The 23,489-nt window shown below is 40.2% G+C and overlaps 2 protein-coding genes across 7 annotated transcripts in view; both read right to left on the bottom strand.

Moving 5' to 3' along the window:
• LOC135450903 (uncharacterized) overlaps positions 1-7,865 on the bottom strand; it is a 42,651-nt gene extending 34,786 nt beyond the window's left edge. The window contains exons 1-4 of one of the 2 annotated variants that reach the window (XM_064719542.1): positions 7,735-7,865; positions 7,066-7,177; positions 5,385-5,462; positions 4,589-4,678 (exon numbers count right to left, since the gene is read on the bottom strand). In XM_064719542.1, the coding sequence (XP_064575612.1) occupies positions 4,589-4,678; positions 5,385-5,462; positions 7,066-7,177; positions 7,735-7,810 (356 nt within the window). In that variant the 5' untranslated portion in view covers positions 7,811-7,865. Of the gene's footprint in view, positions 1-4,588; positions 4,679-5,384; positions 5,463-7,065 lie in introns of both variants that reach the window. The other variant, XM_064719543.1, reaches the window with a different exon arrangement.
• Positions 7,866-11,274: 3,409 nt separating this feature from the next.
• ZNF644 (zinc finger protein 644) overlaps positions 11,275-23,489 on the bottom strand; it is a 48,789-nt gene continuing 36,574 nt past the window's right edge. For all 5 annotated transcript variants that reach the window (XM_064719332.1, XM_064719331.1, XM_064719335.1 and 2 more), the window contains 2 exons: positions 16,250-16,352; positions 11,275-15,761 (listed from right to left, as the gene is read on the bottom strand). In XM_064719332.1, coding sequence (XP_064575402.1) covers positions 15,569-15,761; positions 16,250-16,352 — 296 coding nt within the window. In that variant the 3' untranslated portion in view covers positions 11,275-15,568. The remainder of the gene's footprint in view (positions 15,762-16,249; positions 16,353-23,489) is intronic.

The raw sequence follows: 23,489 nt of genomic DNA, 5'->3' as shown, positions 1-23,489 counted from the left end.
TGCTCTGTAGTATTACTGTTGTCATATTTTCCCTGTTGTAATGTTCCATGTACATTTATGTCACTTATAAAATACAATTAACAGACATAGTGGAACCCACAATGGCCCAAAGAAGGGAATAACAGATGTTGAGTAAGCATGTACATTTTCTTCCTACAATTATGCTGGCTGTGGTGACTCCCAACCAGCAGATAAGTAGTAAAAATGAAACACAATTCTAAATATTTAAAAAGTATAGCAAAGTTGTCCATACTTCTTTTTCACTTAGCAGGGGCTCCATAATGATGTTCAGCTTTTCTCTGCCTGAAGACACAGACCTCACTCTGTCCTCAGAGCACACCTCACCTCCTTCCAGTGATTTAGAGTAACTCAGAACTCCTATGACCTACTGTCTTATCCAGCCACCAAACAAGCATCCAAAATGAGCCACAGGAAGGATTGCACCAGGCATTATCTTTCCCCAAAAAAGGCCACTCCAATGTGGACCCTACTGTACTCCTGAATCACTATGGGACCAGCTGTCACTTGTTTTCAATGAAAGGCATCAAGGGAAGATGGAGTGTCTCCTATTTACTAAAGTTTCTAAATCAATGTAAGTATATATTTACAGTGTGAATTATATTTACAGTGTTCAGTATTTCAGTATTGTGCACACAAACCCATCTACTCACAGGTTCATGACTCTTGTGCCACCTCAGTGAGCTCTGCTCTGCTGGAAGTTACTGTCATTGGGGTCACAGTCTGCCAGGGTAGGCTCAGATTTTGCAGGCAAATGTCCTCCAGCAAAGCCCAAATTGTGTTTTTTAACATTTACAAATTGGTTTGTGCAAATAATTGATTATGCTTTCAAGCAATGGAATGAAACTTGAGGGAAAAAAACCCCCACAATCAGATCAATCTGAAATAATATTTTCTGGTTTTCTTCACTGAAACGAAAACAAATCCCATACATTTTGCAGTGAGGGAAGTGCTTTGTTTCATCCAAAATGTTTTATTTCAGGCACTTGCAACAGAAAGAAAAAAAATCCTCTAAGATATAAGAGGTTGGATTCACCACAGCTGCTGTCATTCCCTTCTTATCCCCTAACCCAGTAATTAGGGCAGTGACCCAGGATGTGGGAGATCCATGTTCAATCCCTTTTCTGCCTGGAGGGATTGGAACCTCCATCTCTCTGTCTCCAAGGAGAGTTTTAGAGCCCCGGTGCTGGAGGGGCCCGTCCCTGCTGTCTCCTTTGGGGCTGTCCCTGCTGCTCAGGTGTGGGGCACGGCAGGACAGCGTGTCCCTGCCTGGCTGCCCTGCTCACAGCCGGCCCTCCCTGCCCTGTGCCTGGGGAGCAGAGCTGCCTGTGCCGCCTGCAGGGCTTCCAGGGCTCGCACCACTCACAGCTACACCGCACCAAAGTGTTTGAGGTGCATCCACAACCAGGGCACAGAGGCGATCCCAGGCCTGGGCATCAGTGCTGTATGCAGGATGTGAGTCCTTCCTTGTTCCAGACCATAGTACCAGGGCCTTCCCCCAGGAAATGAGAAACAAGCCAGTATTCAAAAAATTAAAAATATATCATTTACATAAATATCATATTCCTCTAAGCTTAAATCTCTTCCCACATTTCTAATCACATTTTGCTACTATTTCAATTACTGACCTAATGAATTTTTTCCCTATTATTGCAAATTGCCCGTGATGTTATGGAGGACTGACCTTAGAAGACTTCAGTAATGTGAACTTATTACTTTCTTGCACCTTTTAACCATAATTAGCTTCATAAGCAGCTTACACTCACCCAGAAATTAGTTGTAGTGTATTGAGTAAAGAACTGAACACGTGAAACATTCAGCCTTATGCACATCTTGCAGGGAAGCTTTGCACATAGTAGTTCACATGCATCATTTTCATGTCACTGAGATCATCTGAAGTTCTTTCTTTAATTAGGAAGAATTTGTACCTCAATGCTACAATTTTGCCAATTTTTAAATTAGAACAATTTAAATAATGGTATTTAAAAATATTTTCTACTGCGTATTTCTGTTGAAAAGATTATCCTCCTTTATTTGGGTTTTGCTCTATTGTTTCCAGAAGATAAATAAATTATCTGGCACTCTTAGGAGCATACTTTGATTACTGAGAAGCCTATAATTTCTTGGTATTTGATAACCTTTTATTAGGGCTGACCTCTGGGGACTCTCCAGACAAGTGGCCACACAAAGTCACAGTCAGAGAAAGGGATTCACCCATCCAAGTGTGAGAAGGACTCCTTTGTAATGAACATTAAAAAAACCCCTCTACTTTCATCTTGCTGTAAGAGCCTCTAGCACAGCATATTTACAGAATAATAAAACAGAGCTTCAGGCCTTTTCCTCTCATCCATCAGTAACAGGATTCTCATATCACACTCACATGCTCTGTACGCTGCAGAATTTTTTGCATCTCGCTTCTCATGGTGAATACTCTCAAATACACTAAATGAAATAAGTGTTCTGCTACTGTTCTCACACAAGAATTAAATCAGGGCACAAAACTGACTGAGAATATCCCTGTGACAACTCCTGTCCCTCCTCCTCTGTGCTGTACCCAGTCCTACCGTGGCACTCCTGCTTGCGTGACTCATTTATTGTAGCCCAGAACAAACCATTGCAAGATTGCTATTTATTCATGCTATGAAGAAGAAACTTCAAATGAAATCCCCAGTATCAAAAGCTATACAGATACAAAGCTAAGATGCTTCCCCTATCAAAGAGCCAGTGCTCTAAAGAGAGAGGAGGTGGGAGGAAGGAGCAGGGCGTTTTCAAGTACAGTCATCAGAGCCAACTGTGTGCACAAATAAAGGGAAACCACTGCTCCCTGAATTAATGTTTTCTCTCCTTTCCACTGATTTTAGAAATTATAAAAAACTGTGGAGTTACTGGAGTTCGAAATGAAAATAGTGAATGAATGGCTTGTTCTGGGGAAAAGCATGACTCACAGTCCATCAAGGTAAACTCAGACTTTCATCTCAAAAGCAAGAAACATCTGGGATTTTTATAACCACTTATGTTGGTGGGAAAATGCTGTTGAAAATTATCTGCATCTGATGTGCGTGTGTGAATGGGTGTGTCAGTGTGTATATATATGCTCATTGTTTCATTCAAACTTTATATCAATCAAAAATGTCTTGAATGCTACAGAAAAACAACAGTACTTATTCTCATGGTAATTTTAATCTGAGTTTGTACAAGAGAGGAAAACCCAGAGTCTCATGCTATTTTGGATTAAAGAGAGGGTGGTTTTTTGTAATGAAGGTTCAGAGAGGCTGTGGACACTAAAGGAAGTCACTGAGCTCAGGCACCCTCAAGCCCAGAGGTGTAGCCCTGGCCTGCAGACACCCAAAGCCCAGATGAAGGAGGGTCAGCACCAGCTGTCAGCACAAAGCCTACAGCCCCTGCCTTCTCTGGTCTGCAGCACCAAACCTGCCCCAAACACAGGCCTGGCTCTCCTGAGCCCTCTCCAGAAAGGAGGAGCCAGGGCCCAGGGGAGTCAGGGCACAGATTCAGAGGAGCCTGCTGCCTGTGTCCCCCCTGGCCAGGAATGCTGGCCAGGCTCCTGCAGCAGGGCTGGTGCTCCATTGCAAGCTGCCCTACAAACAGACTGAAAAAGGAGGGAAAGCTCCTCTCTCTCTGCTCTCTTGTGTCCATCCGTTAGCTCACATACAGTTCTGAAGTGATTCAGAACCATGACCAGGAGTCCATCCACGGAAGGATGGGCAATGCATTAGTGTGATCCATACTGCTTTGCAGAGAAGTGTGAAATGATAACACCTTCATTAGCCACTGACAATCCCTGCCAGGAACACCCCTACTCCTAAGCAGTAAGGGCACTTTCAATTTAGTCCCACTTGGAGCACCAGATGCTCCAATTACATCATCCTGGTCTTCTGTAAGGAGTTTCAGATGAACAAATGCCATATCTGTAACAGTGACAAGTACTATTTTTAACCACATCCACGATGGTTTTGTTTCTAAGCTCAAGAATCCTTTCCCAGCAGACCCATTTTATGTTTTTACATGACCCAGGAGTCTCAGTGAGGAACTCCTGAGATACATTCACTTGTATCTGTTTACCAAAAGTTGAAGGCACATAAGGCTATGAGCATTTCTAGCCCATCTGCTCCATAAATTTTTTTGTAGGGCTTATTGCAGAGTGCAGTAAATGAGTTATAGGCAGCCAGCTTCAGCTGCTGCTTTCCATTTTTGCTGCATTTGTTGCTCAGCAGGCTGCAGGTAAAGCCCATACCTGCCTCAGCCTGCTTGAGACAATTTCTGTCCCAGTGAAACTCTTAGATCCAGGATCCAAATTACTGTACCTGCATCATCTCTTAATTAGTCATCTACCCTGGTTGTATACAGCTGCTGGAAATGACCCTGAGCTCTGTAAGTTATTTTATTAGAATATTATAGAAAACAGATGTTTTCCCCCTAATCCTGATGACATGTTTAAACACAGCCTGGGACGATTAGAAATACAATGCCCTGGAGACTAATTATCCATCACTGACAATTTTCCAGATTATCCATTTTTGTTTTCACATTTGATACTTCTATCATTACCTACCTCCATCCTCTCAGAGTGTAAAGAAATCTTCTGAAAAGCAGTTCTCTCCCACATTGCTTCAACAGCACTAACATCCAACCTGATGAGTGACTGTTCAGAAATAATGGATCAACTTAAATATTCAAATTAAAAATATGTAACTTACAGACACTGTTTATGTAATAGTTATTTCTATAAAATATTAGTTGACATGTTTACTTTACAGAATAATTTCAATGAACAAAACCGTGTGGTCCAAGTAGAGTCCTACAAATAAGGCAACAATTATGCCTCTCTATTTATGACATGCAAGGGAAAAAAAAGCCAATTTTTTACATAGTGCAATCAGAAGGAGAGAGATGTAAGGAGACAATTCCCTTCAGAGCCAAGACAGAGAGAGAAGTGACTGAGATGGATTCTCACAAAGTTGTTTCCCGGAGGAGCACAGAGCAGCTTGGGCTGGGAGCTGCCCTGCCGTCTGTTGGTGACAGCCTCTGAGGGACAGTGACAATGAATCCGTGGTGCTTTAAAGGACAGTGACACGCACCCACCCCACGCTCGGAACACACACAGTGGATGGCACAGGAGGTTTACAAGTGCCGTGTCCCCGAGGTGCCGTGTCCCGTGTCCCCATGTCCCCGAGGTGCCGTGTCCCCATGTCCCCGTCTCGGCACAGGGTTCTGCGGGGGACGCTGCCCCGCTCCGCTCGGTGACCAGCCTGTCACCGAATGCAACTCCGTCACGGTATTTAAATCACATTAAAGCTTTCTTTTATTACCTATCCCCTTGTGGTTTTGCCTGGCTACATTCTAATTACCGGCCCTGCTGCAGCACACGTGGGTCCCACTCTCGCTCCTCCTTCCATTTTATGGTCAATGGCTTGTCTTGCACAATCCTAATGGAAATATTGCAGTGAGATAAAGCTCTCCTTCCATCTTGCAGTTCCCACTCTAAAGTACAAAATATTCAGGGTTTAAGGCATTTTTAGAAATAGCAGATACATCTGTGAAGGCTCCCCAAAGTAGTTTAATAACTTACTTTTCTCTTACATAATGTCTGATCTTGAAGTCTCAATACATTTTTCCATATCAGATGCTAGCTGCACCTGTTTTTTAAAGATTTGCCAATTCTTTTATTTTACTATTTTTTTAAAATTTTGCTTTTCTTATAGCCCCTCTATTAACTTCTCAAATAAAGTATTTTAAAGGAGATGCATCTCACTAACTTCTCATGACTTATAGTTTTTTTCTGAGCAATCTTTTTAGCAGTAGACACAAATCCTCTCTCCTATTCAATTAGCTCCCAGCACTAATCAGGTCAGAGATCATGTGAATTTTAATGGAGAACTTAATAATGTTCAGGAAAGCTTAAGGACTGGGATGTGGTTTTGTTTGGTGAGTCCATAACTACATCCTTGTCCATGGCTCTGCCATCCCCCATTTTCCAATTACAGCACCAGCCATGCCTAAACAACACAGAGTTTTTATACTGCCTTTCTCTCAAATAAGATCAAAACAATTTTGACTGTTAATCAAGGCAAAGTGCCCATATGGTGAAAGGCTACAATTATCCTTGCTATTTTATTTGATTCAGCACAGTTCCAGATACAGATCCATAGTTCCTGGGTTCTGGAGATGGGTCTCATTAACCTGTGTGCAGAGACCACCTTCGGGTAGGGCAGCAGTTCAGAGCTGCAGAGTGAAGAGGGGTAAAAATCTCACCTTGGCAAGTCTTTTGGAATTAAGAGAGAATTTTAACAAGAACCTTCCCAGTTAAAAACAACACAACTAACGCTGTCCTGAGGGCAGGGGAAAGGAACTGAGAGAGAAAGTACATGCAAGGAAAGTTAAAAAAAAAATGGGCATTGCTGAGGTTTGCTGTGATAATAAATGAGCTCCCTGTGACAGCAGCAAACAGCAGCTCTGGCTGCGGGCAGCACGTGCTGCTCTTTCCTGGCAGCAGAAACATGAAGCACTTGAAGCTCTGAATACATCTGGTCCAATTTTCTGTAACAGCTCAATTTTTATTGTGATTCCAAACCTGTCAGGCTTTCTCTCTATACAACAGTGATAACAGCAACAGCAGAACATATTTTCAGCTTTGGTCAAATTCTCAGAAACAAAAAGCTGAAATAAAGCACCTGCATGGTGGGCTGACCCTGGCTGCACAACAGGTGCCAACAAAAGCTGCTCTGTCACTTCTCAACTGGACACAGGAGAGAAATATAACAAGAGGCTTATGGGCCAGAATAAGTATAGAGAGAAATCACTCACCAATGGGCAAAAGAGACTTAACTCTGGGAAATTAGTTGAATTTTTTTGAATTCAATTGAATCAGAGTAGGATCATGAGAAATGAAAAATAAATCTTAAAACATCTTCTCCCCACCCACTATTTCTCCTGAGCTTAACTTTTCCCCTATGAGGACTGCAGTCAGTTCATCACAGGCTGTCTCTGCTTTTTCTCCCTCTGCAGAGGCAGGACTCCTCACACTCTCACCTGCTCCAGAGTGGAGTCCCTCCCCTGGGAGACAGTTCTCCATGAACCTCTCCATCATGAGTGCTTCCCAAAGGCTGTAGTTCTTCATTCATTAACTGCTCCAGCAGAGGTCCTTTATGGGATCAGAGCCTCCTTCAGGCATTCACTGGATCCAGAGTGGGATCCCCCAGAGGCTGCAGGTGGAGCTGTGCCCAATCTGCCCTGGCACCGGGCACCTCCTGCCCCTCTGGCACCGACCGTGGTGTCGGCAGAGCCGTGCCTCTCACGTATTCCCTCTCCCTCAGGCTGAAGCTGCACTTTTTACACCCTTGAATATGCTATCCCAGAGTCACTGCCACCATCACTGATGGGCTCAGCCTTGGCCAGCAGTGGGACCATCCTGAGCCATCCAGTATGGCTCCATGGGACATAAGGGAAACTTCCAGTGCCTTCCCACAGAAACCACCCCGTGACCCCTCCTGCTACCAAAAGCTTGTCCTGCAAACCCAACACAGCACCTAAATTCAAATGCAGCCTTCACTGCTTGGGAACTCCCACAGGCCATTCTTGTATCTCTCTCAGACCAGGACTGTAGCTCAGTGCCTAGCACCACACAGCCAGGACTGACATTCCTAATCTGTTAAGGCGGGAGGGAAGTTTGAAATCTGTAGGACACAGAAAGATAAGCACCTTCCACTTCAGAAGAGGAAAAAAAAAAAGCATCCACTGTAAATCTGGGTACTACAGCAGCAAGTATCACACACATCTAGATTGTAGATACTCTCCTGTCACATACACACTGCTTTCAATTTCTAATGCAGCAAGAGGAAAAGTCTGGGCCATCATACAACTTGCACAGCCCAGCACACAACACACACTGCAGCAGGAGCAACCGGGAAGCAGGGCTGACCTCTCCTCCCCACCCTTTATGAACTGGGTGCCAACTGCTCCTCAATGCAGGAAATTACAGAAACCTGTAGGCTGCTGATTTTGCTGCTGGTAGTGGAGAGGGCAGCTCACATACTTCTTGCACAGTTCTCCACCTGAATCTGAAATCACAGTTTAACTTCCTAAGAATTTGATGCCATCTATTGCATTTATGTTTTAAAGTAAATGGGCTGAGATTCTATCTCCAGTGTTTTTAACAGGTTTTATTAATACCCCTGTTTTGCTTTGCTCAAAGAACCCAGCCAGCTGTGTATTCACAAAAAATCATTCAAGCAAGTGCTCCATTTTCTAAATACTTCTGTGATTTCAGAACGGCTGCCAGAAAAAAAAAAAAAAAAAAAAGAAAGAAAGAAAAAAGAAAAGACAGTAAATTCAGCCCTGTGCAGACAAAACAGAAAGGTAACTTATGATTTCAGCTTCCAGCAGCAGTATCAAGGGTTGGTACCGTGTAACTTGGGATTTTTGGTTTGTGTAACCCAAAATCATCCTAAAAATCTAAACATTTCCTCCTCCATTTGGGTACAGAGGGCTACTGTCTCTGTATAAAATAAATCATAAACCAGGCCAATAGTTATGCTTTTAAGAACACTAAGCAGTACTCTGTTTTCACGGTAATATAGGACTTTCCCAAAAAGCTTCTTCACTGCAAGCCAGCAGTAAAATAAAGTCCTAAAGAAAAAGAGAGATGAAAAATGAAGACAAAAACCCAAATGTGGATATAAGCAAAAACTGAGGAAGGGGAAAACAAACCAAGCTGGGAATGAAGATAATGAAAACAGTCAGGTTAGCACCCAGTGAGAAGCGGCTAAGTGCTGCTCCCAGATGGGAACCTGGGCCTGAGGGCAAAGAAATGAGTTTGGGATCCTGCAAGAACACTCACATTCTGGGTCAGGGTCTTCACTCATTTATTAGCACTCATGGTCAGCTGCAGTCAAAGAACACTGGGTTTAGCAGTGGAGGTTATTTCAGTGACAAGAGAATGGTGCAAAATTATGGATGCCAAATAGGAAAGGAGAAAAATTTTGGAGGCAATGAATGGCAAGGTCTCATGAACAGAACCTGAAAAATCAGATTTCAGTAGCAAATTTGTCACTGAGGCTATACATGGGAAGAGCAGTTAATGTTATTTTATGACTGGACTAAGTGTCTATGGATTTATATGCAGCACTGACAAAGCTTCAGTAAATGTATTCCAGATGGCAAAGGGAATGGATACAGTTGACTTCCAACACAAGAAATTGGATTTAAAGCCTCTTACCTGTCACTGCCTATCTCTTTAACAGTTTTGGGTGACAACTCCTTCTATGGCTGTTCCTCTAAGGATAATATTTGCCCCAGCCTCCTCTGTGCCAGGAGCCCAAGTGCACCCCTGAAGCTTTGGAGGCACAGCAAAGGCAGCCATCAGCTAGATTTCAAAACAGGTGCCAACCCCAGGCTCATACTGTCTTCTCCTCTTTGCAGTTTCTCCTTCAACCTATGGGGTTTTTGTTTGTTTTTAAAAGATTTTTTTCTCCTGCTTTTTTATCCAAATAAGGCTGTTTTCTTTTTCCTACTTTCACACAATTAAGTTTTTTCAGGGAAAAGACAGATGAAAGAATTACTTCTTGTCAGCAAGACTTGTACCTGGCTGACACACAATTCCTTATTTGGTTAAAACACAGACTAATGGTGTGTGTTTTCCCTTTATCAGTCTACTATTTTCCAAAGCTGTTTTAAAGAGCACAATGGGATTCACAGCTTCAGCATTTGTTGCTACAGCAGTGAGGATGGATTTGGCTGAGTTTCACAGCGAGATAAACACGCTGCTGCTGACTCAGATACATAATCAAAGGTTTACATGTGAAGTTTTCAGTTTCCAATAAACAGATTTTTAAAAAGAGGTAGATAATATTTAGGAACACTTACCATGAGTATCATGTAAGCATGTTTCATGTTGCAGGTCTCTAATACAAAAGCAGAAGGGCTATCATCACTTGGTACACAAACCTCAGACCTTATGAGTTGAAAGTGTAGTTTTGAGTGAAAATATAGTACAGAAAGCCCAGAAGTGTTGTGATTTATACAACATAAGGAGTACTAGCACCTTGGAAGGTCTGAAAAGGCTCCAAGGCTCCTTTGTTCCCTAGCTGTACAGTAAGAGCTGGAATTTTGGAACCTCTGGGCTCACAGTTAGTGAGAATGCCATTTGCTTGGGTTTTAATTGCAGTGAAAAGAGCACGGGAGCCTACATGAGAAAGATCTTTTAGGGCTTTTATAAAAAAGTTTGCATTTTTGCATTAAAGAACATTCCCACAGGAATGCCTTTATTCCAGGGTTTGGTTTTTTTTAGCCAAAATAACCCCATGTCTGTCCTCAGGAAATGTGTGCAAACCACCCACAGTCAGTGACACACTGCCCAGACCCCTCCACTGCCATTCTGGAGCCCATGAGCCAGGGCAGCCAGGACCACTTCCCTGAGGGGTAAGCACTGCAGCCACACACCAGCTACTGGACCACAAGGTTCCTCTACTTGATGTAGAGGAATTAGTATTACCAAGCAGTTTTATGAAAATACTCAGTATTACCAAGCAGTTTTATAAAAAGGCTGTTGGCTGACTTGTGCTCAAATCTTAATAAGGGCACTAAAGTTAAGAGATTTCTTAATTGCTTTTTAAAAACACAAGTTTATTAGCCTATAGTGCAACTAGAAATGAACAGTGCCAGAGTTCAGCCTCAGCAAAACATGGAAGGGATCCCCAGTCCAGCCCTTATTTAAAGCAAACACATCCCTCAACAGTCTTATGCTGTGTTTGATCAACCTCTGCATTTTTCTCTTACAGTGTGTGTGAATGGCTGTGGTGTGGCAATGGATCCTCTCATGCTGCAGGAGCCCAGGACTTGCAGAGCACCAGGCAGACTGGGTTATTCAGTGTGCTCTGTCCAGGCACACATGGCAGCCAAAGCTGCAAGCAGAACCTGCTCTTAACTGTGGGAGAAAGCAGCAGTGAGACCAGACTGTACAGACTGAAAAGTGGGCACATGGGCACAGATGAGAGCCACTGCCACTTGGGATTCAGCTTCAGATTTGGGTCCCTGGCTCTGGTGGCATTCCTGGCACTGATTTTCATCCTTAGTCTCTACCACTGGCATGTAAATACCCCCCCTTGCTTCATCTCTCTGAATTCTCAGGTGGCCACAGCCAGCAGGTCTGCCCTCTGCTCTGGCTGGGGGGGAGCTCCCCAGTGCAGTGACACGAGCAGTGCAGCTCACCTCCGAGCAATGGGAAGAACACCAAGAAGCCTGCAGTGTTAGAAAGGAACATTTTATTGCAAGAGATTACAAACCTGGCACTATGGCCAAATGTTTCCATTACATCACAATTGCTACCCATGAATCAGGCAACAGCACCTACAAAGCATGGTGGATTGAAATATCAAATCATAATGCAGTCAGCTTTTTAAAGTAAGTACCACCCTAAAAAGTTTGGGGTTTTCTTTAAACAAACTCAAAACTATATAAATCAATTTTTAAAATATGAGACTGATGTTTAAATATCCAGGCCACTAACTACTGTTATAAAAAGTGAAAAATTCTGTTAACCATAGTGTTGAACTAAACAGGGTTTGTTCACAGCCCATAACCATTTAGTTAAAAGCAAGTCCTTGTTATTCACTGCTAATATTTCCACATTTATTCAGCCCAATTTATCTTCTGCAGATTTTCAGAATCAGGTAGATTTAGTGCATAACCCCTCTTTAAAGCACTGCAAGAAACCTAGAACCATAACTAGCCCAGGAAAAGCATCACAGTCAAAATAAGATTGCATCTTCCCATCTCAGCCCTGTGACACTGACCTTCAGAAACTCTGGATGCTCTTCTCTGAGCCCCAATTGATAACTCACGTTTGTCTTGTGATCACTTACCTCAAACAGCTTGCTGATTTCCCTGAGCATGGCTGGGACAGCAGGAATGAGCGCAGGCACGCAGCCCGGGACTCGCTCACTCCCCCCTCCCCGGCAGCTACGGCCCCTACGGTCAGTCCTTCTTCGTGTCAGTCCTGCCCCGGCCAGTCCTTCCTGTGAGTCCCTTCCCTGCTCAGTCGTGCCCCGGCCAGTCCCTCCCTTACGGGCGGGAGGGCCCGCAGCTCCCCTCTGGCACTGCTGCCTGCAGAGGGCGGGCCCTGAGGAAGAAGCTGGATCTGCGGGCAGAGCTGGATCCCCGCGGCCCTGGGAGCAGCCCCCTCACACAGCTCCCGCAGGACACACGGGCAGGACCGGGCAAACCGCAGTAAATGCCCGGCATGCGCTGCCTGCTCGCCCCCACGTTCCGTGCCTGAACTCACCACCCCTGGGCAGCAGCTACCATGGGCGCTTGCATCACCTACCCAAGGTTCTGCAGAAACATCTTTTCAAGGAATGCAAACAGAGTTTTACTTTTTGAAGAGGACTGATTTGGAAATATCACTGGGACTAGGGAATATAGGCCATCATCTTATGAAAAGTGTATGGGGGTGGTCTACAATTTTCCTGAGGCTACTACTAAAGAGACCTTTACCAGATACTAGGATAACTTCAGAAACGAGTAGGAAACTTCAGAAACGAGTAGGACTGTCATAAAGAACCAAAATCAACCCAACAGAAATCACTGTGCCACCGCAGCCTTTACCCAACTTGAACAGACTAACACCGGTGGTTAGATGAGCAACTCTGCAAGTCCAGCCCTTCAGTACAGACTGCCAGAGCCCCTCAAGCCACACAACATCAGACTGGCATCACAAAGTGACCCATTTAATTTACCCTCTTCTACTACATTACTTAGAATTTTGGTAACTCCAGAGAGGGGGATTTATAGTTCCTTGTAGATAATGATTAAAAATATCTGTATTTCCACACAACAGAAACCAGGAAAACAAATAGCCCCACTTGAGGACTAGAGGCTAAGAACAGCTAATAGTACTCTATTAAAAAAAAAAAAAAAGATTATTCAGCCTGTATCAACCACATAAACAATTAATTTAATAATCAGAAGAGTTCTAGAACTCCTACATATTTTTTGAACGATACCACATGGATCTGATGCCAGCAGGGCACACAGCCTGTCACTGAAAACTGTTCTTCATCAAAAGAATCTCATTTTGGAAACTGATCAGCCTAGAGCTCACTGCTCTTCAGACACAACCTTGCATTTTTATTTTAGTATTACATAAAATAGCTCACAACTGGGGCTTAATTAATTAAATAGAATTAACTAGGGTTTTAAAAATTATTTTTATGAATCTAGTAAGAGTCTTTTGCTAATGCAAAATTCTGCACAGTATGGCTTCACCTTACAAGCATTCTTAACAACACTAGATAAATATCATTTGCACTTAATTGATTTTTTCATTTGCTAAACAGCCATAAAATATGGTGCTCTCACAAGCACCTTTTTTGGTGAGAAGGGTAAACAAGCACTCTATTAAAGCATTATAAACATTCAAGGTGATGTGATCACTTCCCTCTATTCTGTTTCAACACACTGCTTTAAATCTCCAGTTTTCACATCGTATAAAAAAGCTCCACAAGTATCCACAAATTCAGAAATTTGTTAGTCTGCATACACTATTTGTTTGCAATACACTTCAACATCCCAGTTATCTTTTCTAAAATCTCTAAAGTATTTATTCCTCCAGACTTTAAATGTAATGATGTAGATTTTTCCACTTACAAGAGAATAAATTTCAACAAGAAAGCTAAACTTAACTGTAGCAATTTGTACAGTTAAACACCTGACACCACTAATTTAATGACAGCCTTGACAGAGCTAGGATGGCCTTGTCTGAGGCCTCTGTCTTGCACAGTTGTGCATTTTTAGCCCATCTATTCTATCAGAACATTAACAAGCCTCATGTGTTAACTCTGAACTCTGTGCATCCAGGAAGACAGACATTTATTCATACTTTCCACCAATCAAATGTAATGCATCTATGAACAATTCAGTTTATTGCAAGTAAATGTACTTTTACTTAAGATCATGAGAAGTCTCTAATCTCAAGCAAGACAAACCAATTCCACAAACTTAATTCACACAATGCAAATAAATGCTTCACATTATAGACATTTATATTTTCTTTAAACCTTTTTATTTAGAGATTTTTCTGGTAAGGAGATATACCATAGGAAAGCAATTTCACTGGCAGTGAGGTATGTATATACTCTACCAAAATACTCCTCTTGCTTTAACTGCTTTTAACTTTATTTACATATAAAGAAAATATCAATGCATATCCTTGGCTTAACTACAGTATCTGTTACCCTATATGAGTAAAATGAAATGTTACTTGCATACAAAATTGATTTGTAGAGGAATCTAATTTGATTTAAACAAAAATCATGTTCTGAAGACAGTTTAAATGAACAAACACAATTCATCATGACCAAGACACCTGCACCATATTTCCATCCTCACAGCACATTTATTTTAATAATTCTGTAAGTAGGTCCTTAGCATGAGCATAGTGTTACAGTTTTCATACATATAATCACATCCAAAACAAGCTCTAAAATTTAAGTTGTAAACATTCTCTTCATATGTGGAAACATTTCAATCTGTGTTTGAATTCTCTAAAATGATCAATCTTTTAAACAGAATTATAAATGAAAAGCCTACTCTAACCGTGTAGTGAGCAATGCTTATTAGTACATTTCTACAGTGTTAAATAAAATAGTAGAGGCAAACTTCTGTAAGCAAGTCAGACTTTAAGTAAATTGTCATAGAAGTAACAAACTTGTTAACAAAAAGATGCTTTGTAATAAAGAAAGTTGGATTGAATCTACTATGATACAAAAACATAAGGGTAAATACCATCTTTGTTGACAAGTAGGAGGTAGCATGGATGCACCACTTTATTGTCAGTGAGAAATGCAACTGAAGTAAAGAATATTTCCTTACCACAAATTTCCAGTATTATGTACATATTTCTCTTAGAAATTTGTTTAAACAAGTTTCCCTCCACTTTTTAGTACAAAAAGCCTCATGTGATTTAAAAAAAACACTTACACACCTAGATAGAATAGTACTAATTGCCCTATTTGAACGAAACAGTCTCTTGAACTATGAAGTACATGGTATTTAATGCCCTAAGTTGAGTAAATTGTATTAGCAGTTCTTGGTATTATACAAAACACTACATACATACAAACAAAATATAATAGTATCTTATTTTACTATGTAATTCTTTTTGGAATAAACAGAACCTTGATTTGGGTAACACTGAAGAGAACGTGGTTTCTTTGTTTTATTAAAATCTCCTTTAAGTACCCATGTGCAACAATTTAAAAATGGCTGCCATACATATAATGGTCTTGTATTGATAGTGAACACAGTAACTGACAAAAACATAATAAACCTTAAAAACACATCTTCCACCCTATATAAAATATAAAGACTACTTATTGTAACTGTTAAGTATTCAATTTATTTTGATGTTACTGTAATCCACTTCCTCTATTTTCTCTCTTAAGCATTTATAAACATAATTTAGTGTAGCCATTTATTTTAAAAAATGATGAAGTATTTCAAATTTACATCCAATTAAAATTTAAAATGTTTCTGCGTTCTATGATGCTGCTTCTGCCATCAGTAAAGAAAATGAAGTTTCAGTAATTGAAGCAGGCTTTTTAAGTAGTGATGTGACCTCAACCATGCCAGCTCCAGTCCGTGGAAGATTTGCGTTGACAATGTGTCGCTGCAAGTGCTTTATCCAGTCTTCTTGAACAGACAAAGGTCCTCGAAAGACCAGACCACAAAACCTATGCAAATATTAAAATTAATCCATCAAGATACATCTATCTCTACTGAAAAATTATAAAACAAAGACAGTAAGAGGAAAAGTCTTAATTTTCTTGAAGTTTGTTTGTACATGTTTTAGCTGAAAAACTTAGTAATTGAGTTCATTAGTAGTAACTGTGAGCACAAAATCCTGAAGCTTATACAACTCACATTCTCACACTCAATACCAGTAATAACAATCTGTTTTTCTTATATAAGGTTTCTTTTGAAGGACAGAATATTACTCAGACACAATCAGCAAGATTTTAGCTAGAGAAACTACTGGCAATCAAACACCCAGGTGTGACTGAATCAAATCCTCTCGTACAAATTAATGAAAACAGGCAATTCCTTTCCCCTGTCATTATTCAATTTAATCACAAACATTTATGGATACAATAATGAAACTCTTTATGACTGACATAAGCTCTTAAGAATGTATTCTTCCAGTTAAAGCAACACTATGTACCTGCATCTGAGTATGTAAACTTCATCAGCACTATGAGGTAACGGCAGCATTTTCTTCTTGCTTCCGGATCTTGACCTTGACTTCTTTTGTTTACAGTCTAAAGCTAAGAAGAGAAATTTTCATATGTGAAAGTAATACTTCAATGAGTGTTAGTCAAACAGAGATATTCATTAAGTATTCCCTATGGCAATAATGAAAACACATCTACCTCCTTGTTTTTCTGTAGTTAATTATAACATAAATCCAAAACAGTTACGGCGTATTTTAAGAAATATACTGGCAGAACACATGAAGCTATTTTTTTTAGGTTAGCATTGTGCTTGCTCTTTTAAAGACTAGATAATTGACATTCAGCATTAAACTGTTGTTTTAGTATCAGCAAGTGCCTACAAACCTATTGCAGAATTATACAGAAGCAAAGCACCATTGGAAATTCCCTTTCATGCACAAAACACTGTCAAAATCTCAGAACTTGTTTTGTAGTTCAAGTCCCATCGTAACACCACTCATGTTCAACCAAGTTACAACTTTATGAAGTTGTAGCTTCCAGCTAGTACAATCAGGAATTTCTAGCTTGAATAAAACACCTGCCATTTGTTTTCAACACAAAGCAAAAATTTGTCCTTTTGTTCTAAGAGTTTCAAAGGAAGCTTCCCTTTCACTCCTGTCTGAATTCTAATGAAGCATACAAAAACTATGTATTAGTCCTTGGTAGTGGGAGCTGGTATTAGGACAATCAACAGGGATGGCAAGGCCACTTTTTAAATTCAATCTAAGCATTTGAAACTGTGTATGAAAGTAATGTGTGTGAACAGGAAACATAGCAAATGAGTTCAGATAGCTCTGAGGTCTGTATCTCCCATAAACAAATGTAATGGGAGTCTGAAACAAAACCTGGAAGTTCTAAGAAGCAGCTGAAGTGGGGGATGAGTGGATTAAACTGAATTAATATTGTTATGATGCAAACAGCTGATAAAGCTCAAGAAGTTTGTGACTGCTTGAACTGAGAAGTGTATCTAGCTACACTCTATTCCAAAACACAAGACACCAACAATGTAACTCCAACACAAAAACTTTTGCAAACAACCAGTTACGCCACTTCAACAAAAACTCCACAGAAACCAGAAAGACAGTACCAGGTGGTATTCTTGATACCAAGAAGGCATAATGTTATGCTACTGAAGCATCTTAACAGTAAAATGGGGAAAAAATTTGTTACACTTGGCTAAAGTTTTGACTCCTAGAATATGAAACAGAAGAATTAACCTCTTAGCATTTTGAAGCATAAGACATTGTCTGGTGAGGTAAAACATGTTGATTTAAAGAACACACAGTCTTGATTGTATCCTTAATTTTTCTCATGCCCTCCAAATGAGCACCTCTCAAGCTTTTACCTTGTAGCCCAACTTTCAACTTGGTAGACATACTAGATGTTTTCCAGTTCTATCCCTGACTTAAGGATTCCTACCTATCTAAAATTCAGAATGAATATCTAAGGTTTGAAGGTATCAGAGAACCAATACAATAAGTGGAAAGCAGACACCAACCTAGAGAGACTTCTTCAGATCAACATTAGGAAAATGAGGCTTAAGAGCATTTTTTTTCTGACAGCAACAACAAAACCAGTCAGCATAAAAAGGCAGTAACCCAAGGTGGCAGGGGGGAGAGAGAGAGAGAAATGGCCAAGATGCTTCTGGAAAAGCATCAAGGGATTCTTAATACTTCATTCTCTCACAAGAAACATACTCTTCATTTAATTAGGAAGAAAAAAGCTAACTATCATATCAGGTAGGAACTACCACATATATAAGTGGTAGTTTTACATACCACAACTTCAGTAACACCATCAGCAATGTAAGCAGATAAAACACTGGAACGCAGACACCCATGTTTTAAAGAGAACTGTTTGTATGAGGCACAACTTATCTGCAGCAGTTACTGCAGCAAAAGCTTTGCCTTTGCCATCTTCTGGAACATCATGGGGAGAAGGGAAACAGAAGCTGGTATTACCTGAATGCAAACGTGTCCATGAGCTGCACCTGATGACAAGTTAGTTGATGTCAGTTTATAAGTGGAAAAAAAAGAAGCAATAGTGACAACAGACTCCTCCTAGAGAGGCCAACCTGCACTTGGAACAAGAACTTGCTGATTTCCTTGAGGTTGGCAAAGACATTCATTCTCATCAAGAAATTTGATTCTACTCACATGCATCTGGAGCATTTCAGAGAGCTTTCCCTTTCCTACAAGACCTGCATTGGTCTTCTGCAACAGATTGCTGATGCCTGATGGGTTTGTGTGTGCATGTGTGTGTATAATCTTCTAAGGAAAAAACCCCTCTGAACTACTGTGCAATCAAACAACAGCAACACTGACAGAAATTGCCATAATGAAGCAGGAGAGGTAGTTTCTACTTCCTTGAAAGCTACCTTTTCTATGAACAGTGAGAAAACAAGGAAAACAAAAGCAAGGGCATGTTCTTTCAGCCATTTACGATGGAGACTCCATATAAGGAAATTATAAAACAAAGAGAAGAAAATACCACAGTAAAAGACCACGAAAAAAGACTCAGATTATGCTATGAATTCTCACAGCAACTTAGCTAAATTTGAAAGTAATTTGCCCAAGGAAGAAGCTGTTATAAAAGACAGAAAACACTAAGAACACAAATCCTGGGTTCTGCAAGGGTCATTTTTTTTCCCTTCATCTTCTGAGATAGTGAACATATTCTTTTACATTTTAGGGAGCTCAAAGCAGCACCAGTATGTTTTGAAGTTACTCCAGTGAAGATGGAAAGTGAGTGAAGAAGGAGGAATATCTGAGTAAAGCTCATTGAAAACTACAATTCAAACAGCAGTTATGAGGCATGTGTACCAGTAACCATCACAATAATTTCATTTTGTCTATCCAGAGAACAACAAGTTTAAATACAGTCACATGCACACACTTGAGTACTCTGTTGATACAATGCTTACAAGAAGTTGCAAACATCAACTAAATTACACAATTACCTCAGCCATTGCCTCCCCATAAAGTAGCCATGTTCCGACCAAAACTCAGTTCCTGCATTTTCTATGCCTTTACTGTAACAAAACATGACCTCCTCAGAAAGTCTTTTATCATGTCTGGGAAGAGACCAAGGATAAATTAGGTCTAGTAAGCTGCACGGAAACTGCAGCAAATTGCTACAGAGAGATAGGAACTACTGATCATTAACAGCTACTCTGTAGTTATAACAGCTTCCAAACTATCATTCCTCACTCTCCACAACGGCCTACTTCTTTTTGGAAGAACTCTCTTTCAAGTTTGGCCACCTGGTGTTTCCTAGCTGATAACTGAAACGCTTCTTGTAAACAACTAGTCACACAACATCCTCAAACTGCTGATACAACATGGTGGAGAAACAACCCATTTAAAACAAAAGACTATCGAACTTTGGAGCATTCTACTTGAGATACTTACGTACAATTTCAGAGCACACTACTTTGAAAAATATATGCTAGGTAAAAGCACTGCATACAAAAACCTCTGTGATGACTTATCAAGAAAGACTACAAGCAGATGGACATGGGAAGTTCCAATGAGCATGCCTAAGTGAACTAGACAGGTCACAATTAGATGCCCTTTCATGCTGGGACATTTGGTCTGCAGTTCCAAATTAAAATGCTCTGCTTCCTGATGTCCCCAACAGGAAATGCTTCTGATTTCAAGAAAACTGAAGCTGGGTCTTTTATTCGGACTTCATTACTTTTGTCAAAGTGTACATAAGCTAAAACAAGTTGAATAATTTGACACAGAAATGGAACTAATTAAACATTTGAAAACACTGCCAAGTAAAAAATAATGAACTATCTTTCTTGTATATTTAATCACTAACTTTTCCAATTCAATCACTTGCTATCTATCCTCATCACTACTGCACAGTGAAGTACATTAAATAAACCCCTCCTATCATTTGCTCGCTGTAGGATTTTATAAGATGCTGAAAATGAGCTCATCATGCCAGTTGATTCATTATGACTGTAACAGCACAGAACAATGACACACAAAGCCAGTGGATCTCAGATTCCTGCATACTTGATATGCTTCCACCACAAACGTCCCAAAGCTACAAGTTTGACAAAACAACATTTGAAATCATTTGAACATGTAGCAGCCCTCATGAACCACTACCGCAGTCACACTGTCGGCTTGAAGACCAGACTCCTTGCTCTGTACTTTACTGTTCCCTCCCAAACTTCTGACAAAGCAGTCTCCACCTATAGAAGCAGAGACCAAAGAAGAAAGTGGTGATTTCCAGAAGATGAAAGCCAGTAAGAAAAGACTGAGTATGTGAACAGGGTCAACAAAGAGAAGATGTAAAAAGCCAGGGTGCAAGAGAAGAATCAAGAGACTTGGGGAGAGCCAGGGCAGGAGGGAGCAAGAGAAGCCCAGAGAGAAAAAAAGAAAGGAAGCTGAATATACAACTATACGAAGAAGAGTGAGATGCATTTTGAAGATTTTGTGTAGGTTTGTTCAATGCTCTGAAGATACTCAGAAGAAAGAAGCAAGTTGATCACCTGCTCTGAGAAACACCAATGTGTTGCTATACATCAAAACAGGTATAAAAAGGAAATTTAACATCTATTCAAGATGAGCAATTACACTGTTGAAAATTGGACTGAATAACAACAACAAAAAAAATTCCAGCCAGACATCTGAAGACACAGGTATTTGCTCTACAGTGGATCTACTGCATTGGTACAGGCACAAATAAAGTTTAATAAAGATTAACCTCAAACAGCCAACAGCCTAGGAACTTTCACTTCTAGGATGTTTTTCTTCAGTCCATTCTCCAAAGTTACCATTATGCTTAACTATGTCTACTATACTGCTAAAACTGTTGAGTTGCATTTGAAAAAAAAACCAGGCTAAGATTTAACTAAATATGATGACATTGCTGACTGAAGAAGCAGGACACCTGCTGGAAGAGCAATATGGTAACAGTCAATATCAAAAACACGTGCAGACAAATGGAAAATCTGAGACTAGTACATAAGTTAATGTAATGCTGGGAAAGGCCTCACTTTGGCGGCATGCAGGGATCTTGTATTTCTCATGTTATTTCTCCTAATAAATAGTAGTGCCTAGACAGGTCCCATATCAACTGCCAGATAATCAAGTGTTCATGTTTAGACATTATTTTATTACAGCAAGAAACAGAGATAATTATTCAACGGATGTGATTTATTTTTGGTAGTTATGTTTGCTTTAGAAGACATAAGAAAGGCTTAATGAGAAGCAACATGCATAAACATGTTCTCAATGTCTCCATACAATGGTTGAAGACCACTGACGGTTTAGCTGTAGCTGAGGCCCAACTGAAGACATTTCAAAATTGCTCTCAACCATCTTTTAATAAGAAAACCTGAGATCTACTCAAGAGTAACACTCATAACAAGAGTGTACTTGTGTGTGCTTAAAAACTAGTGTGTACTAGTGAAATCTTGCATTAAAATAATTCTCTTCACAAAACTTGTATGATAAAGTAAATATCAAACAGAACAACTGTTTAAAGCGTACTTTTTGGTCTACAAGCCTTGCATAAAGCTTGCTTGAGTGAGAAGTCACTGAGCAAAGCCTACACCCTTCACAGAGTTGCAGCAGAGTAATGACTGTTGCTACAGATACACCCTGGTTGCATGATGTTACAGCTAGAACTCAACACTTACTCCTTAAGTCAATGGTTCCAGCGACAGGCCTTTATCCATGATAGAACTTATTTATCTGGCTTAGCTCCAGCTTCTGAGAGCAAAACATTTTTTCCCCCAAACTTTTGTTTCTAACCTTTTATTTAAACCTCGTTTCTAACCCCATTTTGTTTCCAACCAAATTCAAAACAAACTTCTAGGTCCAATGATAGAAGACTTACGAGTTTTCTTTCCATTCTTGTAAGAAAAGTGGCATCTGTTCTCATGACTATGCAACTACTTCACTAGCAAAATACGTTTCTTAGAGAAAACAAACAAAAATCCCCAAAAGTACCTAAACCAGCTTCCTTCACTTTTCCCACTTAGCTAAAGGGAAGCTAGGTACAAAGTGCTTGTCTAGGATTCAATCTCTGTACTATCCTATTTGCCAGTGTCTCCTTCATTGATTTACTGTTATTAATGAACAATTTAAATATATAGCCATTGAAAAATACTTCCTCAGTAAGTCTCTAAGAAAAGGAACTTACCACAGGACTAATATAAAATCACAGCAGTAGTAAATGAAGTTCACTACTATCAGCCTTCTACTGAATAAATATGAAAATTTTCAGAATCACTGACTAAAGGCATATTCTTCTACATGTTAGGTATTACTGCATCTGCTGACTTCCTTCCAAATCTGCTTTGTTATGGCACTAATGTAAAGCAACAGAAGACCTGGCAGCCACAGGCCTGTGTTACAAAAATATTACTTTCAGCCTTCTACAGAGAAAGCCTGCTACTCAGTTTGTCATTCTTAGCATAATGAATTACATTTGCAGATCAAAAAAGGATTACACATTTTCCAAGAGCATTATGTCAAAGTCTGTGTTTGTTGACACAGAAAACTGATGGCTGCCCTTCTTAATTACAGAATATTTCAGGCTTCATATCTCCAAATTTTCCTCATTATATTGCATCTCTGCTCCTCAATTTGCTGTTGACCATGTGATGTCCCACTAATCTCAGCAATAATCCAAGTAAACTCAGAAACTGCCTACAGCCAAGCAAGCTGCAGGTCTCTGAAAACAAATCAAAATATGGCATTTTAGAAGAATTTCAAAATGAAGTGTGTTTTAATAAAGAACATTAATAGCAGTGCCAAATGCTACTGTACTACCCTCACTCAATGGCAGAGCAGGTAGTTTTTGGATTGCGAGCCAAACAAGATATGAAACCAACTGCATATCATATGTTGTTAGAAATATACAGAGTGTAAAATGACTTGCTTTTCCTATTTTACTGAAGTATTCTTTGTAACTGTATGTACTAGACAGTAAAAACTACTTGTTGTATCGTTGCCTTTTTCCTCCCCACCACTCTCATTTCTGAGATACTTTGAAACACTTCCTTTGAAGGCCAACTATCTGGTTTGGAAGTTGCGATATCATAGGAGAATAAATTTAAGCAACCATCTCTTAGTTTTGCTTACATACCTTAAATGTTGGATCCAAAATCAAAGACTAAGAATGAAAATCAGACATGAGAGTGGACAACAGCAACATACGGTTTCT

The sequence above is a fragment of the Zonotrichia leucophrys genome, chromosome 8 (assembly GCF_028769735.1).
Source record: "Zonotrichia leucophrys gambelii isolate GWCS_2022_RI chromosome 8, RI_Zleu_2.0, whole genome shotgun sequence".
Taxonomy (NCBI): Eukaryota; Metazoa; Chordata; class Aves; order Passeriformes; family Passerellidae; genus Zonotrichia; species Zonotrichia leucophrys.
Note: the sequence above shows the minus strand (reverse complement) of the source record. Positions and strands in the feature narration are given on the sequence as shown.